This window comes from Mauremys mutica, chromosome 4, assembly GCF_020497125.1.
Source record: "Mauremys mutica isolate MM-2020 ecotype Southern chromosome 4, ASM2049712v1, whole genome shotgun sequence".
Lineage (NCBI taxonomy): Eukaryota > Metazoa > Chordata > Testudines > Geoemydidae > Mauremys > Mauremys mutica.
The window spans coordinates 43,981,959-44,005,971 of NC_059075.1; the positions used below are offsets into that span (position 1 = coordinate 43,981,959).

The window sequence follows — 24,013 nt, forward strand, 5'->3', positions numbered from 1 at the left end:
AGGAAGTAGGGCTACCTACATCAATTCACTTTCCTGACACTGTTGCAGCCATAACAGCTCTGCATCCCAATCTCCTACCCTCCCTTCCAGCTTTGAACTTCATAACAGGAAAAGAAATATAACTGTGCATAAATGCTAAATTAGTGGCATTGTCAAATAAAAATGTACTGACATTAGGTTTGTACACACTTCTGTTGTTGTTACCAAAACAGTGGAAGCTTTTGCCAAGTAGTCTGATGAAGGGCATATTCAGTCTGAAACACTGGAGAAATATTTTGATATCTCGTTAAATGTATAATGTAACCAAAACCAAACTTTGACCCAATTTAAAAACTAAGTAACTGTATTTCAGGCTGGACAAATTAGACTCTTCTGTATTTAGAAAGGAAAAGGCAAGCTTCCCCTACCAATGTTATTGACAGAGACTCAGCTGCAAAGTAAAAATAGAATTTTTCACATTTCCATTGGCACTGTATTATATAATTTCTGCATGAACACCTGCAAGGTTAGCTTTCAGTCGCTTGTGCAAACAGACTTCAACCAAATAAAGTCGTCCATTTATCACATGATATATACCATTTTTTGCAATTTTAAACTAAATTTTAAACTTAACTAATTTTGCTCTTAACCTTTCCCTGAGTTATTTGGGTTGTTTCATGTAATTCTGGCTGATGTCTGAATTGGTGAAAATCACCAATAAAATTTGATACTCCACATTGCCCTGAAGAGGGCACCTGCACACCATTGAAACCATGTTTCAGGAGGCAATGAGTCATATAGTTTACCCTTTAATATCATATTGTAAGTGAAGATTTTTCAGACTTTGGCCCTGTATGTGCATTTAACTGTATTTAAAACATATTCAGAAAAAAAGAACTTAACATTTCAATAGAGAGTTCCATTGTATTTACTTGAAAGTACATCTTCAAATTACTTTTTAAACTATTGTAATAATTTAATTTGAACTTGATACAAGATAATATCTAGCTGTGCCTGTCACTGCTTTCAACTGTACTTTTTCTTTGGTGGTGACTGGGCATCTTACAGTTTTTAAGAGAAAAAGCTGTTTACAATGTCTTAAGTCTCTAGTAATTCCAAACTTCTTGGCATCAATATATCTGCCTGTGTTAAATTAAAATTTTGTATATGTTTGTATGCTATAGTGCTAGGTTTGCATGCTACAGTGGTTTGAGCATTGGCCTGCTAAACCCAAGGTTGTGAGTTCAATCCTTGAGGGAGGCCACTTAGGGATCTGGGGCAAAAATTGGTCCTGCTAGTGAAGGCAGGGGGCTGGACGCGATGACCTTTCAAGGTCCCTTCCAGTTCTAGGAGATTGGTATATCTCCAGTTATTACCTTTTTTTAATTACCTTTTTATATCTTTGTGTGGCCTGTGCAAAACCAAAGCTACTTTTCATGTACTTCTCAGTTTCATACAGTGAAGCCTTGCTAGTTTTCTCATTGGTAAACTACAGAGCCCAGAATTCTCAGTAGACAAAGTGTTTGATTTGTTGTTTACTGAACTACTCTCTAGATGGTCTTCAGCTACATTGGCGGCGAATTATTAGGTGATGTCGAGCTCTCTTCCAATGTAAAAATTGTGGAGTGGCGAGTCACACTCTGACTCCTCGATGACAGTCTATTTATAATCCTGTTACTGCTCCTTGCTCAAGGAGACGCGAATTCAGACTAAACTGCTAAACCCGACTTTGCCACTGATCACTTTGCGGCTTCGGCCAGTTCTAAAAAAAGTCTATTAATTTTGAGTGCCGTAATTTAGACACCTGTTTCCTGTTCATGAAAAGTGTCACGAACACCCATTCAGCTCACTGACTTTAGTTGGAGTTATGGATGTCTCTGAAATGAAGTCTTAGTTGTGTCAAGGTGGGCATGCAAAGACAGGTACCCCAAAATAGTGAGCATGTTTGAAAATGTGGCCCTTAAACACTGCGCTGTGTCTGTTTTCTTTATCTGTATTATTATTTGCATTTCTGTAGTGCCTAGGGGCCACAGCCTTGGACTAGGACCCCACTGTGCTAGGCACTGTGCAAACACAGAACAAAAAGATGGTCCCTGCTTCAAAGAGCTTACAGTTTGTAAGGAAAAATATAATAGATGGACAGACAGATAGATGTGGGAGTACACGAAGACAGTATAAGTCAGCATGAGAGACCGTGGTCTCAGCACAACCACAGCCTAACCATTGTCGAGTTTTTTGTAGTCATCACAGCAAAGGAGGGGTTTAAGGAGGGATTTGAGGGAGGACAATGAGGCAGATTTGCTGGTGTTTATGGGGTGCTCCTCCTGCCCCTCTGTAAAATGCGGATAATGACACTGACCTTCTTAAAAGAGGTCTTGTGAGCTTTAATTACATAATGTTTGCAGGGCTGCCAAGTCTGTTGTTTTTCTTTATGTACTACAGGTTTTGACCTTTTTACCTGGAACTTGAGTAATTTGCCAATTTTTTTCTAATGCTGGGCTCATTGCTTAGTATGGGCTGATCTGATATGAAATCAGAGAACCACTTGTATGTGTTTTTAAAAGTAGCACTCACACTAAAATGTTGAAAATGTACTGTCTGTTTCCTTGACTTCTTAGCTATGTAAGGCTCTCTCCCAAGTGAGTCCAAGCAAATATGTCTCTTTAATATCCACACTCATTTTTTTCATTTCATCCTCTTAAAGCTTGTATTTTGCCATGAGCACTTCATAGGGAGCTTCTTGGAATTCTTCAAGTTGTTCCCTGAGGTCAGAGAGCAAACAGAAAAAAATGGGGAGACGACATCTTTTTGATCCCTGACTCTGTAGTGTATGACCTTTAGATATCATTACTGGTTTTAAGAACTGCGGAATGGAACTGCCGTTTAGCTGTGAGCCAGCATGCATTGAAGTCTATGGAAAGACTTCTCCATTTGGGTATGTCTATAGTGGAATCCTGGGGTGTAATTACAGCTTATCTTGACATACCCTGAGCTGGCTTGGGTACTGGAGCAACAATGAAGACATGGCAGCTTGGGCTTCAACATGTCTGTACTAGCCCACCTGGAATGTATTACTCATACGGAAGCTTGTGCTGCCCGGGCTTCACTGCTTCAGTACCCAAGCTAGCTATATCTATACATTGGCATTCATGTAGAAGCAGCAAAGAATCCTGTGGCACCTTATAGACTAACAGACGTTTTGCAGCATGAGCTTTCGTGGGTGAATACCCACTTCTTCGGATGTGGGTATTCGAAGAAGTGGGTATTCACCCACGAAAGCTCATGCTGCAAAACATCTGTTAGTCTATAAGGTGCCACAGGATTCTTTGCTGCTTCTACAGAACCAGACTAACACGGCTACCCCTCTGATAATTGGCATTCATGTAGCTCCAATGTGTAGACATACCCCTTGACTTCAGAGGGCATGGATCAGGCCCTGGGCGGTTTGCTATCTTGTTTTTCCCATTGATATTTTGGGTGTGTGTGTTAAATGATAGTTAATTTAATGGTGGTAGTAACAGGCATTCCTCTCTTTCTTTTTTTTCTTATTTGGTGCACTAAGATAGGAACAGTGTAGGAAATATGGCATGACTTTTTATTTATTTTGTCTATAAAATGTATATTCAATATTTGTCAACTATCTAAAACTTTAGGCTTCCCCCACATTGTCTTGTTGCAGAATCTGTTTAAGATGGGAAGGAAAATAGTTGTGATGGTTTATACTTGAATTTATGCAAATATATTAAATGTATGTAAACCTACAATCTTGCATTTTTGTCAAAATGATGTTTGTAAAGCCCTTTTAAAAATATTAAATGATTATTTTACAGAACATACTGTGGAATAAAAATTGTTTTTTCCAACTACACTTGCTTCATAATTAATATAATCTAATGAATTCTCCTTGTTTTTACTTTCTCTTGGAGGAGTCTGGAGCACCCATTCTGACTGATGATGTCAGCTTGCAAGTCTTTATGGATCATCTGAAGAAACTTGCTGTCTCCAGTGCTGCCTAAAAATGATGCAACACGTTACAGACATTGACAAGCTGAACTATATTTAAGCTTTCTTTTTCCTTTATCTTTTTCAATGTGTCTGCAAACAGAATGCTGTGATATGCAAAAGCTGCCTAACTAGATTTCAAAGTGGTGTAGTTTTCAAGAAAGCATTTGTTAGCAGCAAATGTCTTAATGAAATATAATTAGGGGAAAAAGAAAAAAAGTCTTTTTGGTTACCATGATGATTTATATATATATATTATTTTTAGACCATTGATGATAACTTTGAAATGTGATATTTTTTTTTAAATGGTTGAGAATGTGACTCTGCCTTGCACTACAAAGACATGTTAAACATTACAAAGGAAATCTGTAGTGGCACTGGGCTTTCTAGATTGCCTTGTGACTATTTCTCTTTACTAATTTTGAACAAAAAGCAAACAAAGATACAGAAAAAGCATATAAAATAAATAATATAAACTCACTCTTTCTGACTTAGTCTACAGAACGTTTAATTTCTTCAATAATCAGTTGTGTTTGTGTGGTGATTATTTAGAAAAAAAATTCTTTTTCAAGTATTGACTTTTTTTTATGTTTTTTACCTTTGCTTTTTTTGGTAACAAATTGTTTTCCTCCTTTCCTTTTAAAGAATTTGAGCACAATTTAAAAAAATCAGTTCTTGTCCAAAGTGTAAACCTGACAATCCACATGTTGAATCTCTGCCAATAATTGCACCCTATTTACAGTTAGTACTATCAAACACTAACGTACATGAATATACTCAAGGCAAAGGAGAATAATATCTGATACATTTTAGATTGTTCTAAGAAAAACCCTACACTACAGTTGTGAAGTGATTAGAAATGTAGTCTTGATTTGTCTTAGCCAGTAAAATATACTTTTTCCCTAGGATACATGGATTTTTTTGTTATAGCCTTATAATAATATTACTCTGATGTGTGGCACTACACATATGCTTTTTTTCTGCTTCCTTTTTGTTATAAATTCAGTAGGTTGCAAATTTTTGTTGAAACAGTATTATGCATTATATGCCATAATTGTAATAAATTTGGTGATACTCTGTTCTTGAATTTTTTTTGTAAATTAATGTGTTCACATTTACTGTTTAAAGTTTACATATGGAACAGATGTTTACATTGCTGATGCTATTTTGACAAGCAAAAATGTAAAATTTGATAGTGGATAATAAGAACATGTTGTGCAATGACTGAAGGAAGAGAGATCATTTTGACCTAGAAATCCAGTTATATGCTTATGAGATAGGCATGAGTTTTCTCCTGTTTGTCTGTAAATTCTGTAAAACTTGATGAAACCAATAGCTTAGTTTTATTTCCTTAATTTTCTTTTATCTAAATGAGATTATATCCAGGCCAAAAGAAGCTCAAATAAAGCATACCTTTTCTCTCACTGTTTTGGTATTTACATAACTGTTGGTAGAGTATTTTTGCATCTGATAAACTGTTTTGTCTAAAAGCAGATGTGGTGCTAAAGATGGAGATAATGAAAGTCATAATAACGTCACATATTTTGTATATTTACACAATTGTATAATTTTGCTACTGTAGCCATCAAACTTTCAGCTTAGTTTCTAGAAATACAGAAAGGGCTCAAATCACTGACTATTTAGGTAGCATGAATTGTGACAGGTTCTTGGGGTACCCAGGACTGAGTGAACTTCTTATTCCTGCCTCCAGCAAAAGGGTATCTTCCTTGTGGTAGCTGGGTGTCAGCTTCCTGACACTGCCTGCTCTTCAGCCACTCAAGCACTCTCATCTGGGCTACACCAGCCTTTCCTTTGCCTTGCAAGTTAACGATAGGTGCACCCCAATCCCCGAATCCCTTTGAAACGTTCCCCTGTGATATCCAGCCCTTGACACTGGTTACTCACAGAATTTCTAGATCCTTTGCACCCAAAGGTTCAGCTTGCCACAGTTTACCAGTTTTACCTTAAACCAATGCTCTTGTCAACCTTGTAAGCATTAAAAACAAAAATTTTATTTAGGAAAGGATAAAGATTTAACTAGGAACAAGAGAGAATGGTGGAAACAAGTGTTTACAATAAAAAACAAAATCATAAAATGCAAATCTGGTCCACACCCTTATCAATAGTTACCTTTCCTATCTAAGAACATAGATTTCCCCCTCAAAGTTCAGTCTTGCAGAGGTGGCTGTTTTCTCAAGAGCCAAGATCCAAATGTTCATGAAAGCACCCCCTTTTGCCAGGGATTTTTCTTCAGTGAATGGATCCAGAGTACCTTTCCCTACACTTTGTTATACTGAAAACAGCCCTTTGCCCTGCCCGTGAACAGAAATAAACTCCTGTGTCGTTGTTCGGTTTCTTTTCTATCTGTAAGTGGTAAGATAGACAATAGAACCTTGGGCTACCTTGCCAGCTGACTTGGGAGGGGTGACAACTCCCTCTTGCTTGAATGGGTCATCTCTAAGACACTGTCAAGGCTGATTTCCCACTCTGGCACTTTGAGTGCAGAAGGTGGGAACCTGCAAGGATTCTAAAAATTAATACTGGTCTCTCCAGGCTTGTATTAAACTCCCAAGGTTACAGCTTCTCTCTGACCTTGGATGGGTAGATGCTGCCACCACTCAAATGAAAAAGCCCTGGGAACCCAGGAAGGCGCACTTGGGAATTCCTTCCTGTGAGGTACTCTCAAGCCCTTTCACTCCCCCACTCCGGGGAAGAGCTGAGAAAGAAAGGAAATCAGCTGTTGCCCCTAGCTAATTAAACAACATATGCACAAACTTCTTAGGACACCCAAATCCAATCCTGTTCCTAAAAAAGGTAAATTTTATTAAAAACAGAAAGAAAATACATCTGGAACTTAGGCTTTTGCTAGATTAAAAAAAACCCCACTTACAAAAATTAAATATCAAGAATAACCTTGAGGTCCAGCTTAAAGGTTACAAGCAAAACAAAAAACATTTGGGGTTAGCACAGAGGAGTCCACAAGCCAATCAGAAATAAACCTAATCGCGTCTTTCTAGACATTTTCTGATTTATGAGTAGGTTTTAGGTATGATCTGATGATTTCCATACCTGAAAAAAAGCTTTTTACAGCATAGTCCCAGCCCTGTCTCTGCTCTGTCCCCTCTTTCTGGAGAACAACAACAGACCAGACAAAGGGAAGTTTTTCCCAATTTAAAAAAGTTTTAGCCCTTGGCTCTTTTGGTCAGGTGCCCACTCCTTTCCATTTACCTGTGGACTTTGGAAGGACACGGCAAACAGGGGTTGATAGACGACCTACTGGAGCATGAGGACTATGGAGGGGAAGTGTTCGGGCCAGGGTCCGAAGCTGGAATGAGGAGAAGTTGCAACCAAATGTCTCTGTCTTTTCTGGCCCTGGGAGTGAGATTGTGACAGTAAGCACACTTCTGCAGGATGTATCCTTCACCCAGGCAGCAAATGCACTGCAGATGACTGTCCATTACTAGGAAGATGTTCTGGCAGGATACGCAACTCTTGAGCCTCAGGAGAGCTGGGCATAAGGGTGAAGGAAAAGCTCCTTGATTGGGAAGGGCAGGAAGTGGGAAAAGAAAATTTAGACTGCAAACTAATGGGTAGATTGAGGAGGCGGAAAAGCAGAATTTTTTTTATGGGGAGAGTTGGGAAAGAAAGAACTAACAACTAAACTACTCTACAAGTAACAGGTAAGGCACTATCAAAGGTAAAGGAGATTTACTAGGCTATAAAGACGTGGGGGGGGGGGGGGCTGAACCTCAAGTGATAAGCAACTCAACCAACTGACTATTATAAAAGTGCATAGAGTGAGGTCTTTTCTGAAAGCTAATGACACATTGGTGATAAATTTTTATGTAATAATGCTATATGAGGAAATATGCATACTTACTGATATAATGCTTTAAAATCTGTGGCCAACAGGGAGAAACCGGTTCCCCTCAGACTGGGGAGAAGGCAGCTGTTTACTTGTCTCCTGTGTAAATTAAGCATGGTGGAATCAAAACGATGGAAGCCCCATTTACATATAAGGAGATGGGAAAACTTTAGGAAGGGAAAAATAGCATGAGGTCATCTTGACTCTTGAAATGAGATAATTGAACTTTGGAAGATATAAGCAAAGACAGATGCCATCTTTGGCATCCATCACTAGCCAGACACAAGGGAATAGAGCTCTTGCAAGCTGAGAAAGATGAGTCCTTCCACCAAGGAGGGGTTGAAGTCTCTGGAAACTGAAAATAGGTGAGAGACCTGCTTAGAAAAAGACCTTTCACTTAGGAAGACAAGGGAAACCAGCATCCTGCACTTCTATGGAAGGTCCTAACTGAGTGAATAACAGCCATGGCTGGGAAGAAGGAAGATTAGTGACAGAAATCATTTTGAATAAAGCTTGTACCTTGTTAGATTAACTTTTAGACTTAGATGCATGTTTTCACCTTTATTTGCTTGCAACCTTTTCCAACTTTAATCCTTTTACTTGGCATCACTACAGCTATGCCTATAGTTAAGGCTACATTTTAGTCATGGGTATTTTTAGTAAAAGTCATGGATGGTCATGTCCATGACTTACTATACACCCCTAACTAAAACTTGGGCTGGGGAGCTGTGGGTGCTCTGGGGGCTGGTCTGAGGGTGCTGAAGGTGTTGAGGGGGAGGTGGGAGGTGGCCCAGGACCCGGGCTGGGTGGGGGCATGCAGTGGCATGTGACCTGGGACCCCCACTGTATTAGGGTGTGGCCTCCTGCCCGGCAGCACTTACCTCTGGAGGCTCCTGGTTGGCAGTGGGCGCAGCGAGGCTAAGGCAGGCTCCCTGCCTATCCCAACCCCATGCCGCTCCTGGAAGGGGCCAAAGTGCCCCTGTGGCCCCTGGTGGGGGGAGGCACAGGGCTCCATGTGCTGCCCCTCTCAGCAAGCACCGCACATGCAGCTCTCCTGGCTAACGGGAGCTGCAGGCGTGGTGCTTGCAGCAAGGAGCAGCGCGTGGAGGGAGACCCCTGCTCCTTCACCTGCGGGCCTGCGCTGGCCGCTTCCGGGAGTGGTGTGGGACCGGGGTAGGCAGGGAGTCTGCCTTAGCGGCAGCCACACTACACCACTGGAGATCGTGATCAACTAGGAGATCCTCTAGGATCAACCAGTCAATCGCGATTGACCAGTTGGGGACCACTGATCTAGTCTAAGCCCCTGCCAAAATGCCGGATGCATCATGTCTCTTCTCAGCTGTCACAACATAGCTTCCCCAACTGAATGATACTTCCCACACTGGTCTTATACAAACAAGCCAGGCTGCTATAATCCTTCACCTTTAAAGGGGCATAATCACAATTTGCTTGGCAGGATTCAGCAGGAGAAATGATCAGGTATAAGCCAACCATCATAATGTGCCAGGGAGCAAACAATAATCAGTACTCTTAGAAAAATAAAATCACAATGCAAAAGGTAAAACCCAGAAATCCTACAACCTAACCCACTCCTCCCCCCTTGAAAAAAAAGGCTGTCTCCCCCGTATAAAGGCCAGAGAAAAGGGTGGCTTCTGCTTATGCAGAGCCAGAGGCTATGTTGGTAATTCAATTGCTAGATAATCCACCTTGGTGGTAATTTCATTCTTTGTTTACTCTTGAGTCCCTTTTATTCTCCAAGGTGACTGTTTATTTTAACCACTATCTCACTGTGGGGTGATGGAAAACCACCAGAATCACTTTTTATAAACAGATATGCAATTTTTTGTCTTTCTCAATATTTTATGCTTTTAAGTCATTGCAGTATCCATATTTATGTTACGATTATTTTCATTCCACGTTTTATTCAGTACCTATCAATGAGTTTACTTAAAGGTTATGTAAAGAGGATACTTCCTCTTAGCATATGCGCAATGTGCCTCTGGTGGCATGTGATCTGGATTCATCACCAAATTTGGTCCGCTGGTTGGATCATTAACTTCCCCAGCCCAGGCTGGGTACTGACAAGGGAGTGCAACGTGAACGCTGATCCATGCCCCCAGGAGGGATGTTAAAAGATTGTGTGAAAATTAATGTGGCACTTAACAGATTACAGTAGCTTTTATTGTCTATTTACTGTACCAATATGAAAAAATAAATGCATTATAATTATTCTATAACAGTGGTTTTCAAACATTTTTTTTGGAGACCCAGTTGAAGAAAATTGTTGATGCCCGTGACCAAATGGAGCTGGGGATGAGGGGTTTGGGGTGTGGGAGGGGCTCAGGACTGGGGCAGATGATTGGGGTGCACAGGTGAGGGCTGCAGGATGGGATCAAGAATGTGGGGTTCAGGGTGTGGGAGGGGGATCTGGGCAGGGGTTGGGGTGGGGCTGGGGATGAGGGGCTTGGGGTGCAGGAAGGGGATCTGGGTTTGGGGGGACTCAGAGCTGGGGCAGGGGGTTGGGGTGTGGGGTTGGGGTGTGGGCTTACCTCAGGCAGCTCCCAGTCAGCAGTGCAGCGGGGGTGCTAAGGCAGGCTTCCTGCCTGTCCTGGCACTGTGGACTGCACTGCACTCCGGAAGTTGCCAACAGCAGGTCCGGCTCCTAGGCGGAGGCACACAAGTAGCTCTGTGCGGCTCTTGCCAACAGGTACCGCCCCTCCAGCTCTCCCGGCCAATGGGAATGAGGAGCTGGTGCTTGGGGCGGGGGCAATGCGTGGAGCCCCGTGGCCCCCCTCCCTAGGAGCTGGACCTGCTGCTGGCCGCTTTCAAGGTGCAGTGCGGTGTTGGAACTGGTAGGGACTAGCCTGCCTTAGCCAGGCAGCACCGCCGACAGGACTTTTAACAGCCCAGTTGGCAGTGCTGACCAGAGCCGCCACGACCCAGTGCCTTACATTCCACGACCCAGTACAGGTTCGCAACCAGCAGTTTGAAAACCACTGCTCTATAATAGCCTAACTCATATAATCTAAAAAACCCGGTAGGGGGTGCAAATAGGTTTTCTTGCCCAGGACGCTAAAATGCCTGGTTATAGCTCTGCCAAATACACAGAGCTTTGACCCCAGGATGCTATCACATAGGTCCTGTCATTCCAACTCCACAGCTGAATCTGGTCTCTCTGGCAAACTCTCTACAGGATGGGGTGGAAGTCTGCTTTTCACCTTTTACCTCTCAGCCCCATTGCTGGGGGAGCAGGGCAAAAATACAAGGGGGATTAGGTAGTTGCAGCACCTCTTCCTTTCAAGCCAGGCTGTCTGGGGAGGATGGAAACGAGGCAGCTCTGTGTGTGAGAGTAGGAATTCTCTGGGGATGGCCTGTGAGTTCCTTGTAGATCTATTCTTCTCATAGCCCATATCCCTTTCCCCCTCCTTGCAGTCATTGTCAACTCCACCTTGAGGAGATGCTATCACTTTAATTCCATGCACCTGATTCTTCTCATACTTTCACTAGAGTAAGTGAGACAATAGAGTTACACTGGCACCAAATTAGCGTGTGAGATCAAACTTGCAGAGTTTTGGACCCTCAGCACAGGATAGCATGTAGCCCACTTTTCTCTCTCTGCATGCACTAGCTAGTTCAAAATCAGTTCTAATTTAATGTGAACATTTTAAGCACCTACTGTCCATGACCTTATGAATATGCCACCCTACTGAGAGTGAACTTTATTTGCTGCATACATCAGCATTGGAGGCACATGTGGAAGAGAGTGAAAGGTTAATTGAAGCATGTGGAAGGTTTTAAGGAGTTGTTGATTGCAAGCTATTCTCATTCAGCAGGCTGTCATACCTGGCTAATGATGTAGCCTGGTTAAGTGTTATGTAGCACTGTTGATATTTAACAGCGATAAAATAGCTCTGGGATGAAACAATGCAAATATATAAAAGGGCTCACATTGAACCCTTTCCAGAAAACAGATGACAGGTTGATAGGTGGTCAAAACATTACTTCCTGCATAACACAAAGCTAAAAGAACAGTGAATAACCCTTAAAGCTATTTTGTTGCGGGAACATGATTATCATAGATCTGGGAACACAGTGGGTGAATTCAATTCTGCTTGTCCAAAAGAAAAGTGAATGTGAAAACTAAGGAAGGTAGGGAAGGCTAGTCACTTGTGGAAATCCACCATTTTGGCAGTCAAAGGGTCACGTGGAGTGATTACTTTAATCCCAAAGGAGCTCACAATTTCAAGCAATACAGTCAGCCTAGTTAGGATCAAAATTTGACCTATTTTAAACATGTTTATAATCTGCCTTCTCATTTCTCAATATCTGTATACAATATTTAAAAGATTATCCACGCTAACCTAGCAGTTTTGTGTCAGCACAACTGTAACAAGTGTGTGTGTGTGTGTGTGTGTCTAAATTCAGGTTTCAAGCTAAGTTCCAAACTCTCACTGGAGGAGGAAAAGGAAGTGAGTGTTTCATTTTTTGATACATGACAATCATAGAATCATAGGACTGGAAGGGACCTCAAGAGGTCATCTAGTTCAGTCCCCTGCACTCATGGCAGGACTAGGTATTATCTAGATCAGTGGTTCTCAACCAGAGGTCCAGGGACCCCTGGGGGGCGGGCGTGAGCAGGTTTCAGGAGATCTGCCAAACATGGCTGGCATTAGACTTGCTAGAGCCCAGGGCAGAAAGCTGAAGTCCCACCACGTGGGACTGTAGCCCGGGGCTCTGAGCCCCACCACCTAGGGCTGAAGCTTAAGCCTGAGCAATTTAGCTTCACAGTGCCCCCTAAGGCATGGGGCCCCAGGCAATTGCACTGCTTGCTACCCCCAGGGGCGGCTCTAGGCATTTTGCCACCCCAAGCACGGCAGGCAGGCTGCCTTCGGCGGCTTGCCTGTGGAGGGTCTGCTGGTCCCGCGGCTTCGGCGGACCTCACGACGGAGCCGCGGGACCAGCGGACCTTCCACAGGCACACCTGCGGGAGGGCCGCCGAAGCCGTGGGACCAGCGGACCCTCCGCAGGCAAGCCGCCGAAGGCAGCCTGCCTGCCGCCCTCGCGGCGACCGGCAGAGCGCCCCCAGTGGCTTGCCGCATCAAGCACGCGCTTGGCGTGCTGATGCCTGGAGCCACCCCTGGCTACTCCCTAACACTGGCCCTGGCTTTTATACGCAGAAAAACAGTGGCTGTGGCACAGCTGGGCTGTGGAGTTTTTATAGCATAGTGGGGTGGGAAGGGGGGGCTCAGAAAGTAAAAGGTTGAGAACCCCTGTTCTAGACCATTCCTGAGAGGTGTTTGTCTAACCTGCTCTTAAAAATCTCCAATGATGGAGATTCCACAACCTCCCTAGGAAATTTATTCCAGTGCTTAACCACCCTGACAGTTAGGAAGTTTTTCCTAATGTCCAACATAAAACTCCCTTGCTGCAATTTAAGTCCATTGCTTCTTGTGCTATCCTCAGAGGTTAAGAAGAACAATTTTTCTCCCTCCTCTTTGTAACAACCTTTTATGTACTTGAAAACTGTTATCATGTCCCCTCTCAGTCTTCTCTTTCCCTAAAAGAGAAATTGGGACTAAACAAACCCAATTTTTTCAATCTTCCCTCCTAGGTCATGTTTTCTAGACCTTTAATAATTTTTGTTGCTTTTCTATGGACTCTCTCCAATTTGTTCACATCTTTCCTGAAATGTGGTACCAAGAACTGGACACAATACTCCAGTTGAGGCCTAATCAACACGGAGTAGAGCGGAAGAACTACTTCTCGTGTCTTACTTACAACACTCCTGCTAATACATCCCAGAATGATGGTTGCTTTTTTTGCAACAGCGTTACGCTGTTGACTCATATTTAGCTTATGGTCCACTATGACCCCCAGATCCCTTTCTGTAGTAATCCTTCCTAGGCAGTCATTTCCCATTTTGTATGTGTGCAACTGATTGTTCCTTCCTAAGTGGAGTACTTTGCATTTGTCCTTATTGAATTTTATCCTATTTACTTCAGACCATTTCTCCAGTTTGTCCAGATCATTTTGAATTTTAATCCTATCCTCCAAAGCACTTGCAATCCCTCCCAGATTGGTATCATCCGCAAACGTTATAAGTGTACTTTCTATACCATTATCTAAATCATGGATGAAGATATTGACAGGAACCGGACCCAGAACTGATCCCTGCAGGACCCCACTCATTATGCCCTTCCAGCATGACTGTGAACCACTGATAACTACTCTCTGGGAATGGTTTTCCAACCAGTTTTGCACCCCCTTATAGTAGGTCCATCTAGGTTGCATTTCCCTAGTTTGTTTATGAGAAGGTCATGCGAGACAGTATCAAAAGCTTTACTAAAGTCAAGATATACCATGTCTACCGCTTTCCCCCATCCACAAGGTTTGTTACCCTGTCAAAGTGATTGATAGCCTTAAACAATGAGACTGACCAAAACCTAGGGTTACTAGATAACAACTGTGAAAAAACAGGACAGGGGGTGGGTGGTATTAGGTGCCTATATAAGAAAAAGTCTCAAAATACGGGACTGTCCCTTTAAAAATGGGACATTTGGTCACTCTACCAAAACCATACAAAGTCGGAACTCAGATTAGCCTTATAGTTTTCAGTTGTTAGGGAAAAAATTGCATAGTAAAGAAAGTTTAGCAGAATATATTCTGTTCATTATTCCTTAGGGCAATTAGAATGCAACCAAAGTTACATTTTGAAGCTAATATTGCTGGCACAAGATGAAACACATTTGTTTTATCTTATACATTATGTATACCACAAATACCCACAGAAACAAAACCCTAGTCCGGTTCTATTTTTTTATTTTTACCCACAATTAATAATCACAATTTAAGTCAAGCCAAAATACTCTCTGATAACCAACCAAATGATAAAGTGGGCTATCATGGAAAGGCTGTCTTAAATGTGCATTTTCTGCACAAATGGTCCACTGTACTTTCTTCCCTTTCCTTTGGGAACAGCTGAATTGCTTTTAATTGTACTCATCACCTCCATCATTCATATCCTTTCAACAGGATACTGTGGAGTGGGGATGCAGGAGCTTTGGGAGCTTCTGCAGCCTCAGAGTTGAAGCAATGGTGACAAGGCTATGTCTATACTGCAGTTAACCTGGGTGATAGGCATTCAGGTGTGAGCATTCCCACAGCAAAGCCCCACCTGCTTTACTGTGTCCTCACTGTTTCTGCACCTTCTTGTATGTGTCTGGGGTGTATCTCATGCTACATTGTGCTGAGCTACTCCAGGATTCTTTCCCTGTCAATTGCCGTTCCCAACCTCAAGAGATCAAAAATAATCAAGTTAGATCCTAAAAAATCACGGGCCCTATAAAACATTATCAAACCACAGTTTTTAGTCTCTTCTGACTTTTTAACTCCCCTCTGCTTTTCTGGCAAGATGTGCGTGATAATTTCAGGTTGAAAAGTCAACCTTTAATGCCTCTCTCTGGCTGCTCAGATGGAGACTCAGTCTATGTTGGAGGTACACAAACCTATTTAAGGAGAATTAGAATGGAGAAGATACAAAATGGTAAATCTTTGTTTTATTTGGGCTCATCCTAAGTAGCAGGCCACTCACTTTCATATAATTGTAATGCTTCTGTTAATGATGTCTCATTAATTGGATGGCTGTCCCCTCAAAAGTATTTCTTCAAAAATGGAGATGGAATGAAAGGAAGGCATCCATGCTGGTAGGTAAACGGGGTAGGCCCTGAGGGGTGAACGTGGGCCTGAGAGCCTGGTTGTTATCTGGCTGCACCTAGAGGTAAAGCCAGGGTTAACTGATCATGCAGCCCAGCTGGGCAGGAGCGGGCTGGTAAGTATAAAGAAAGTAAGTTTGTCCTAAAATTGGCTGTAGGGAGAGAGTCTATAGTCATGCTCTGGGAAAAGAGAAGTGGTGAGGCAGAAACTGGGAGAGTGGAAATGATAAGCCCGGGGATCCTAGCCCTAAAAGAAGGGTCAACCTAGAGAATCTCTGGGAAAGACGCTCCTGAGGCAGACTGGGTATGAAAAGTAGGAAGGAGTGGGACTGTGCTGGCTGTAGAGTTCTGGACTAGACCCCAGTGTAGTAGGAGCTAAGTTCCCATACCAGCTACTGGCAAAATGGCATAAGCCTGGAGTTGGGTTCAAAGACCCTCAGTGAGGACACTGGACTATCTTATATTGGGCTTTCTGTTACTCTGGAAGGGGAGGAATAAATTGTGACCTAGCCAGGAGGCCAAGTTTGTGATGAAGGACCACCAAAGAGATGGAGCCGGGGGCAGGGGGATTCAAGGGGAGAGAGATGCTATGCTATGCCAGGCCATGAGGAGGTGTTCCTGTGGTGAGCTGACCCATTTCACAGGGTACTACTTCATTTTTTGTATATGTATAACATAAGTACTCCATGGAGAGCTCTATGGTATAGTAAAGTTTAAAATATGATGGAAAAACGTAAGTCACACATATTTAGAAATATATCATATAAGGGCTATAAAATGGAACTGGGAAATGAACATCCAAGGAACCCAAAGTGCACTCGCTATGTATCAAACTTTCCATTTATTTTTCAGTAAAGATGTATGTGAGCTGCAAATATTTTACATGCAAGAATATCATTAAAAGATCAACCAGCTTTTAGGGTTTTATATATTTCAGTTCTTTAATTGTATTTATAATTCTGAAATATTTCTTAAATCCATTCAGTCACATTGAAAACACTTCAAAAATAATTTAAAATAACTTTTCTTTCTTTGTATAAATTTGATAATTACATAATATATACATAATTTAATAATTACAACAAATGATTTTAGTTTCTTTTTGTAAAAACCTCATAATTGTCCAAATAGCTAAAAATAATTTATTTTATTATAGTGTATTCTTCCCTCCTGCTGCCTGCAAGGCCTCTCTCCTTCCTCGAGCCCTGCAGCACTTCTCATTCCCCACCATCGGTTCAGGTCCCCCTCTCCCAGCCTTACTCTCTGCTCCTTGTAGGGTCATCCTCTCCTGGGGCTGCAGCAGGTCCACTTTTGTCTTCCCTTTTCCGTGCTGAGGGAGTGGTTCCAGGGGCTCTCCACCCCTGTCTGCCCCTTCCCATGCTGGGTGCTGCAGGATGGAGTGGGGAGAAGCAGAGGTTCTGTTCTCCCTGTTTTTCTCACAGGAGGGAGCAAAGCCTCACACGGCTCTTTGCACCCTCCTCCCCTCCTGTGAGAATGGCAAGTGGAGGGGAGAGACTCTGCCAGCTTCTGTCAGGGCTGAACTTCACAAGGGAGCTGGAGCTAAAAATCTGGGTAAGGTCTCTGGTTAATTGTGCAGTGAAGACACACCCAAAGTGGCTTTGATGCCTCTCTGTGGCCTAGGGACCGGGAGTGCGAGTAGAAGGGAGAGAGTACACGGGAATGATTAACATGGATTCAGATATACATTTAATAACTACAGTAGATCTAAGGAAATAGTCTTTTAAGGTTCTCAAAGACTCATTAGCTCATCCACTACTTTCAACTCCTTTTTTTGCGAAGATATTTCATTACCAAGCAGAGGTACCCCTTGCATAGGCTAATTGCTATACAGCACAACTGTAGGCCTGATCCAAATCCCACTGAAGTCAATGGAAAGACTATCACTGCAATGGACTCTGAATCAGATCCTCTTGATACAAGAGATTTTTCAGCTGCTCTGCCTTTGTAAGAAATATAGCACTGAGAGCACTATGCTGTCACCACTAGCTGAAACAGAGAGAGATTGAAATTAAACTTGTTTAAAATAATAAAAAATAGAGTGGTGACAGTGAATCATAGAGGTAGGGTATTCTTAGCTATTGAGTTGTTTATTAATTATAAAGGTTTAATAATTAAGATAGTTTTGGGCGGTTATGGTTACCCATAACAAGCTGGCAGTTGCAAGCAGTCACAGTCAGAGAAATCCAAAATGGAGATCTGGGAGAAATTCGTCCAAGAGCAAGCAGGCAGGCTGAGGTGAGACAAAGGTCCAGGGGCGGCTCTAGGAATTTGGCCGCCCCAAGCACGCCGGTCCCGGGGCTCCGGGGGACCTCTTGCAGACGTGCCTGCGGAGGGTCCTCTGGTCCCGCGGCTCCGGTGGAGCATCTGCAGGCATGACTGCGGAAGGTCCGCCGGAGTCGCCTGCCGCCCTCCCGGCAAAATGCCGCCCCAAGCGCGCGCTTGGCGCACTGGGGTCTGGAGCTGGCCCTGCAAAGGTCACTCCAAAACCTAAAGGGAGGGGTCAGGTAAGCATATCACAGGTCTTCAGTCAGGTCTGTCTTTGATTGACAGATAGAGGGCTTAAACCTGATTGGTGGGAATGGTTAGGATTGTAAAAATAATCAATCAGAATAGGCCAAAATCTGTATATAAGGCAGAGAGCTGAGAGGCTTGAGTCGGAGTGAGGGGAAGCTGCTGTGTTTGTTTTCATAATATTATGTTTTAGAGTTACTGTACTAGGAAATATTGTGTTCAATAAAGAATATTTTTGTTTTCAAAGAATTACTGCCTGAGTTTCAATCCTTTGAGCGGAAGGCTATATCTGTGTCCTCCCCAGGGTTAACAGTAGTCTGTTCTGGGGAGTTCTCCACAGGTTCGAGGGAAACCCCCTGGTAAAACTATTTCCCATTTTACCTACCAAAACCATCCAGATTGAGGATCAAGTTATGAATATAGGCAGGCCATTGTAGGGATACCTGGAGTCTGATTTTTGGGGGTAACACTCTGAGCCAAATCATGAGGCGCTGAGGCCCTACTGCGAGGTGCTGCTGAGTGCCCTCAACTCCCATTTCAAATCTGTGACTTTGTGTGTGAAGAGTTTTTTTGTTTTAATGATTACTTTTAACAACATTAATTCTGGGAGATACACTACACATTTTCAATAAAGACAAGGGGAAGATTTTCAAAGGCACAGAAAAGAGTTAGGTGCCTATCTCCCATTGAAAGGTAATATTCTGGAGCTCAGTCTAGCTAAATGTTCCACAGTTGCTGCCCAGCCAACTGAAAAACCTTTGCTCCCAGTGCTTGATAGTCTAGTGCCTCAGTCTATCCAACTACATTGTCACTATGAAGTGAAGTTGTCTTTGGGGTTCATAGTGGATAAAGCGGTCTCTGGGGTAACTTGATCTCTGTCTATAAGTACATGAGAACCAGGAAGTGAAAAGTCCTATAAATATGCCAGTCTAGCTTCACCATTGTAGGTGAATGAAATATACACACTAATTAAATAGCATAAAAAGTATTGATAAATAGACTTTGGATATAATTTTAATAAACTGTGATGTAATTATTGATAAGGGAAAAATACCTCAGCATATGACTCTTGTCTGCTTCCCTTTATAAACCAGATGACTTCCCTTTAGGTAGAACCTGAGTAAAATTAATCGGGTGCTCTTATTTTGTCAGATTCCTAATTTGTTATCCCTAGACACCACTGTTCTGACTTGATTATATTTTTTAGCAAAACGTTATGTTAGCACTGGAAAAGGCACTGCATCTCAACATGCCAGTTTATCAAAATAGGACTTTTGAGATGTACAGACTTGGACTCTAATCCTGCAAAGACTATACACTTGCTTAATTTTACTTGCTATAAGTAGTCCCATAGAAGTCCATGGGAGTATTCATGGTACATAGAGTACGTCATTGTAGGAGTGATTTAGACTCCTTTTAAAGTGCAAAGACAAGCATTGCAACACTTGATCAGTGGGGTTATTTCAATTGAGGGCACTATCATTGGTAAACCTCAAGAGGGCAGTAGCTGCATAATAGACAGGTCTGATTTAGCTCCTAGTTACTCAGGGGACTGGTGTAATTATTGAAGTTGTTGCATTTTATCCCTGAATCTGAATCAAGCCCTACAGTATTTGAGTACAATTCATTTCCATTTAGAAAACACAGCTATTTCCACCCCTCCATTTTTCTTATTGGTTATTATGCCATTAATGATCAGAAACAAGCATGATCACCATTTAAAGTAACCCACTTTCTGTCTGTTGGAGAAATTCCATAGCTACATTTATGGTGTGCCATGAAATGAACTGGCAAGAGCAACTACAGCGAAAAATATAATTCTCTTCTTATAACAGACTAAACAGAAAAACTGACTTAAATGTAAACAACCATCATTTTAAAAATAAATCCCAAACTTTCCAAGAATTACTGAGTGCCCAAATAAACACAGTTGTGAAAACTAAATATTTTCATCCTTTTAGCCCCATCATAAAAACAGTATATGAAATAAAGTCTATGCACCATGACAGATTTGTGTGTAGATGCATAGCACTAGGATGGTATTTTTTCTATAAAAGGAGAAAAACAAAGGATGAATATCTCAAAGTCTGAACTTATGTATTAGTACCTTTACTGAATTTAACAAAGATTCCCCAGAAACATAATCAAATTGGGACTAGTAGTGTCAGAAAAGTATTATCTTTCAAGGGATAGAAAACTTTAGCTCGGAATAAAACTCATTAATTTATGAATGCTAGGTTTAGAATAACTTGTTCAGATAGCTAGAGAATCATGTAATAGAAAAAATCCCAGGACGTACAGGGAATTATTATTTACCTTGTAGCCACTTCCTACTCTTCTTTCTAGGGTGGTTTCCTGCTGAGGGGGAAGGGTGTGAGAGTGTATAGTGTATACAGGTTGTGTCAGTCCATTACAGAGAAAAGGGAGAGTATGAGTATGGGTGTTGTGGGGCACTGCTCAAAGAGGACAGAGTTAAGGCTGCATGGGGGTTTACCTTAACTCTGTATTTCCTGTTTTTTTTTCCAGAACCTTGAGTTTTGCTGAACTTAAAATTCTGGAATGGTACAAACTATAACTGGACAACCTTAACTCTGCATACGTTTTTTAACCATTTAATAGTTAGTGGTACAACCCCAGCATGTATGTAGTTATATTAGTTAAAATGTGCCTTTATACCAGTATAGCTTATTTCCCTTCCTATATGGGGGTGTCTATACTACTATAAATTACCTTTATATGGGTATACTGCATCCACACTATGGGGCTTGTACTGCTTTAATTATACTGGTGTAGTTAAAGTGGTATGTCTTCTGATGTTAGGCCTGGTCTACACTACGCGTTTAAACCGGTTTTAGGAGTGTTAAACCGATTTAACGCCACACCCGTCCACACTAAGAGGCCCCTTATATCGATTTTAATGGCTCTTTAAATCGGTTTCTGTACTCCTCCCCGACGAGAGGAGTAGCGCTAATATCGGGATTAACATATCGGAATAGGGTTAGTGTGGCCGCAAATCGACGGTATTGGCCTCCGGGCGGTATCCCACAGTGCACCACTGTGACCGCTCTGGACAGCATTCTGAACTCTGGTGCACTGGCCAGATAAACAGGAAAAGCCCCGCAAAGTTTTGAAATTCATTTCCTGCTTCCCCAGCGTGGAGAGCTCATCAGCACAGGTGACCACGCACAGCTCATCTGCACAGGTAACAATGCAGTCTCCTGAGAATCGAAAAAGAGCCCCAGCATGGACTGCACGGGAGGTACTGGATCTGATTGCTATCTGGGGAGAGGATTCAGTGCTAACAGAACTGCGTTCAAAAGGACGAAATGAAAAAGTATTTGAAAGAATTGCAAGGTCTATGACGGATAAAGGCCACACCAGGGACTCACTGCAGTGCAGAGTGAAAGTTAAGGAGCTCAGACAAGCCTACCAGAAAACCAAAGAAGCAAACGGAAGGTCTGGGGCAGGGCCAAAAACATGCCGCTTCTACGCTGAGCTGCATGCTATTTTAGGGGGCTGCACCACAAGTACCCCACCCCTGTCCGTGGATTCTGAGGTGGGGGTTGTAATCTCAGCCATGGCTGAGGATTATGCGGACGGGGAAGATGACGATGAAGAAGGTGAGGAGGATGACCTTGCAGAGAGCACACAGCACTCCGTGAGCCCCAACAGCCAGGAGCTTTTTCTCACCCTGACGGAATTACCCTCCCAACCCACTACCCCAGACAATGAAGCCATGGAAGGGACCTCTGGTGAGTGTACCTTTGCAAATATCAAAGATTGTTTTTTAAGCAAGCGTTTTTTAATGATTGATTTGCCCTGAGGACTTGGGATGCATTCGCTGACAGTATAGTTAATTAGAAAAGTTTGTTAACATGTCTGGGGATTGAGCGGAAATCCTCCAGGGACATCTCGATGAAGCGCTCCTGGAGGTACTCCAGAAGCCTTTGCAGAAGGTTTCTGGGCAAGGCAGCCTTGTTCCGTCCACCATGGTAGGACCGTTTACCACGCCATGCATGTAGCAAGTAATCAGGTATCATTGCATGGCAAAGCATAGCTGCATATGGTCCCGGTGATTGCTGTCATTCAAGAAGCATCCGTTCTTTATCTTGCTGTGTTATCCTCAGCAAAGTGATATCATTCAGGGTAACCTGGTTGAAAATCAGGAATTTAAGTAAGGGGGATGGCCATTTTCCTACTGGGTTCGTGGACTGTAGCAGTTTAAAAGAAAAACCCTTTCCTGCACGTAGCCAAGCGGGGGGAGGGGAGGAGTGAAATGCCGATGATGTTTTTCGTGTTTGGTCAGCGGGGATCTTCCCCAAGCTACCAGACAGGCAGTGGGGGCGGGGGGGAAGGGTGTTGATTAGCAGGGAGCTAGCATGGTATTAGCGGGGTAAATCACTGCAGAAGCCGAAAGACAGTGGCTTACCATCGCCGCGTGCAAGCTGAATTCTGATGCCCGGATCTGTGTCTGTGAGATCTGTAACCCCAGATCTGCAGGCACTCAGTATTAAGATGAAAAATGCGACCTTGTAGGGAAATCACATGTGCTATGTAAGGTGAATAGTGCTGTTCACTGTGAAAGAGTATAACCATTGTTCTGTAAAATGTATCTTTTAAAATACTTCTCTCCCTCATGCAGCTGCAAATTTTTCAAGCCTCCCTACTCCATCCCAAAGGCTAGCCCAGATAAGGCGGAGGAAAAAGAAGACGCGAGATGAAATGTTCTCGGATATTATGGAAGTTACACGCAAGGAAAGAGCTCATCTGAATGAGTGGAAGGACGTGGTATCAAATTACAGGAAAGATGCCAGTGAACGTGAGGACAGGAGAGACACCCGAGATGAGAGGTGGCGGCAGGAAGACCGGCAGGAAAATCAGAGGTGGCGGCAGAAAGATCAGCGGTGGCGGGATGCAACTCAGGGGCTACTGCGTGATCAAACTGACATGCTCTGGCGTCTGGTGGAGCTTCAGGAATGGCAGCAGGATCACAGAGTGTCGCTGCAGCCCCTGTATAACCACCCTCAACCCTCACCATGTTCCACATCCTCCTCACCCAGATGTGTAAGAACGCGTGGGGGGAGGCTCCGTGCACCCGCCCACTCCACCCCCGTGGACAGCCCAACCAGAAGGCTGTCATTAATGTGCAATTTTTTTACTCCCCTTCTCCATCCCTCCTATCCTCCTCCCAAACCACACCAAACCACACCCTTACTTCTCTCCCTCTTTTTATAATGAATGAATGAATTAATAAATAAATCATGATTTTTAAAATATAGTGCCTTTATTTGCATAAGTAAGCTGTACTCGAAGGGGGAGGGTGAGTTGCTTACAGGGAATGAGTCAATCAAGGGGGGTGGGTGTTCATCAACAAACACAGCAGTCACACTGTACCCTGGCCATTGATGAAGCTCGTTTTCAAAGCTTCTCTGATGCGCACCGCTTCCTGGTGTGCTCTTCTAATCTCCCTGGTGTCTGGCTGTGCGTAATCAGCGGCCAGGTGATTTGCCTCAGCCTCCCACCCCACCATAAAGGTCTCACCCTTACTCTCACAGAGATTGTGGAGAATACAGCAAGCAGCAATAACATAGGGGACATTGGTTTGGCTGAGGTCTGAGCGAGTCAGTAATGTGCGCCAGCGCGCCTTTAAACGGCCAAATGCACATTCCATCACCATTCTGCACTTGTTCAGCCTGTAATTGAACAGATCTTGACCACTGTCCAGGCTGCCTGTGTATGGCTTCATGAGCCATGGCATCAAGGGGTAGGCTGGGTCCCCCAGGATAACGACAGGCATTTCAACATCCCCAACTGTTAATTTCTGGTCTGGGAAGTAATTTCCTTGCTGCAGCCATTTAAACAGAGTAGTGCTTCTGAATACGCGAGCATCATGAACCCTCCCTGGCCATCCCATGTGGATGTT

At 43.1% G+C, this 24,013-nt stretch overlaps 1 protein-coding gene and 1 long non-coding RNA gene across 2 annotated transcripts in view; one reads left to right on the plus strand and one right to left on the minus strand.

Moving 5' to 3' along the window:
• Nucleotides 1-5,405, plus strand: part of SEC23A (SEC23 homolog A, COPII coat complex component) — a 44,807-nt gene extending 39,402 nt beyond the window's left edge. Inside the window, exon 20 of the mRNA XM_045015489.1 lies at nucleotides 3,906-5,405. Coding sequence (XP_044871424.1) covers nucleotides 3,906-3,995 — 90 coding nt within the window. The 3' untranslated portion in view covers nucleotides 3,996-5,405. The remainder of the gene's footprint in view (nucleotides 1-3,905) is intronic.
• LOC123369651 overlaps nucleotides 1-24,013 on the minus strand; it is a 34,345-nt gene that overhangs the window by 498 nt on the left and 9,834 nt on the right. The window contains exon 2 of the long non-coding RNA XR_006579117.1: nucleotides 7,862-7,945. This is a non-coding gene — a long non-coding RNA (uncharacterized LOC123369651). The remainder of the gene's footprint in view (nucleotides 1-7,861; nucleotides 7,946-24,013) is intronic.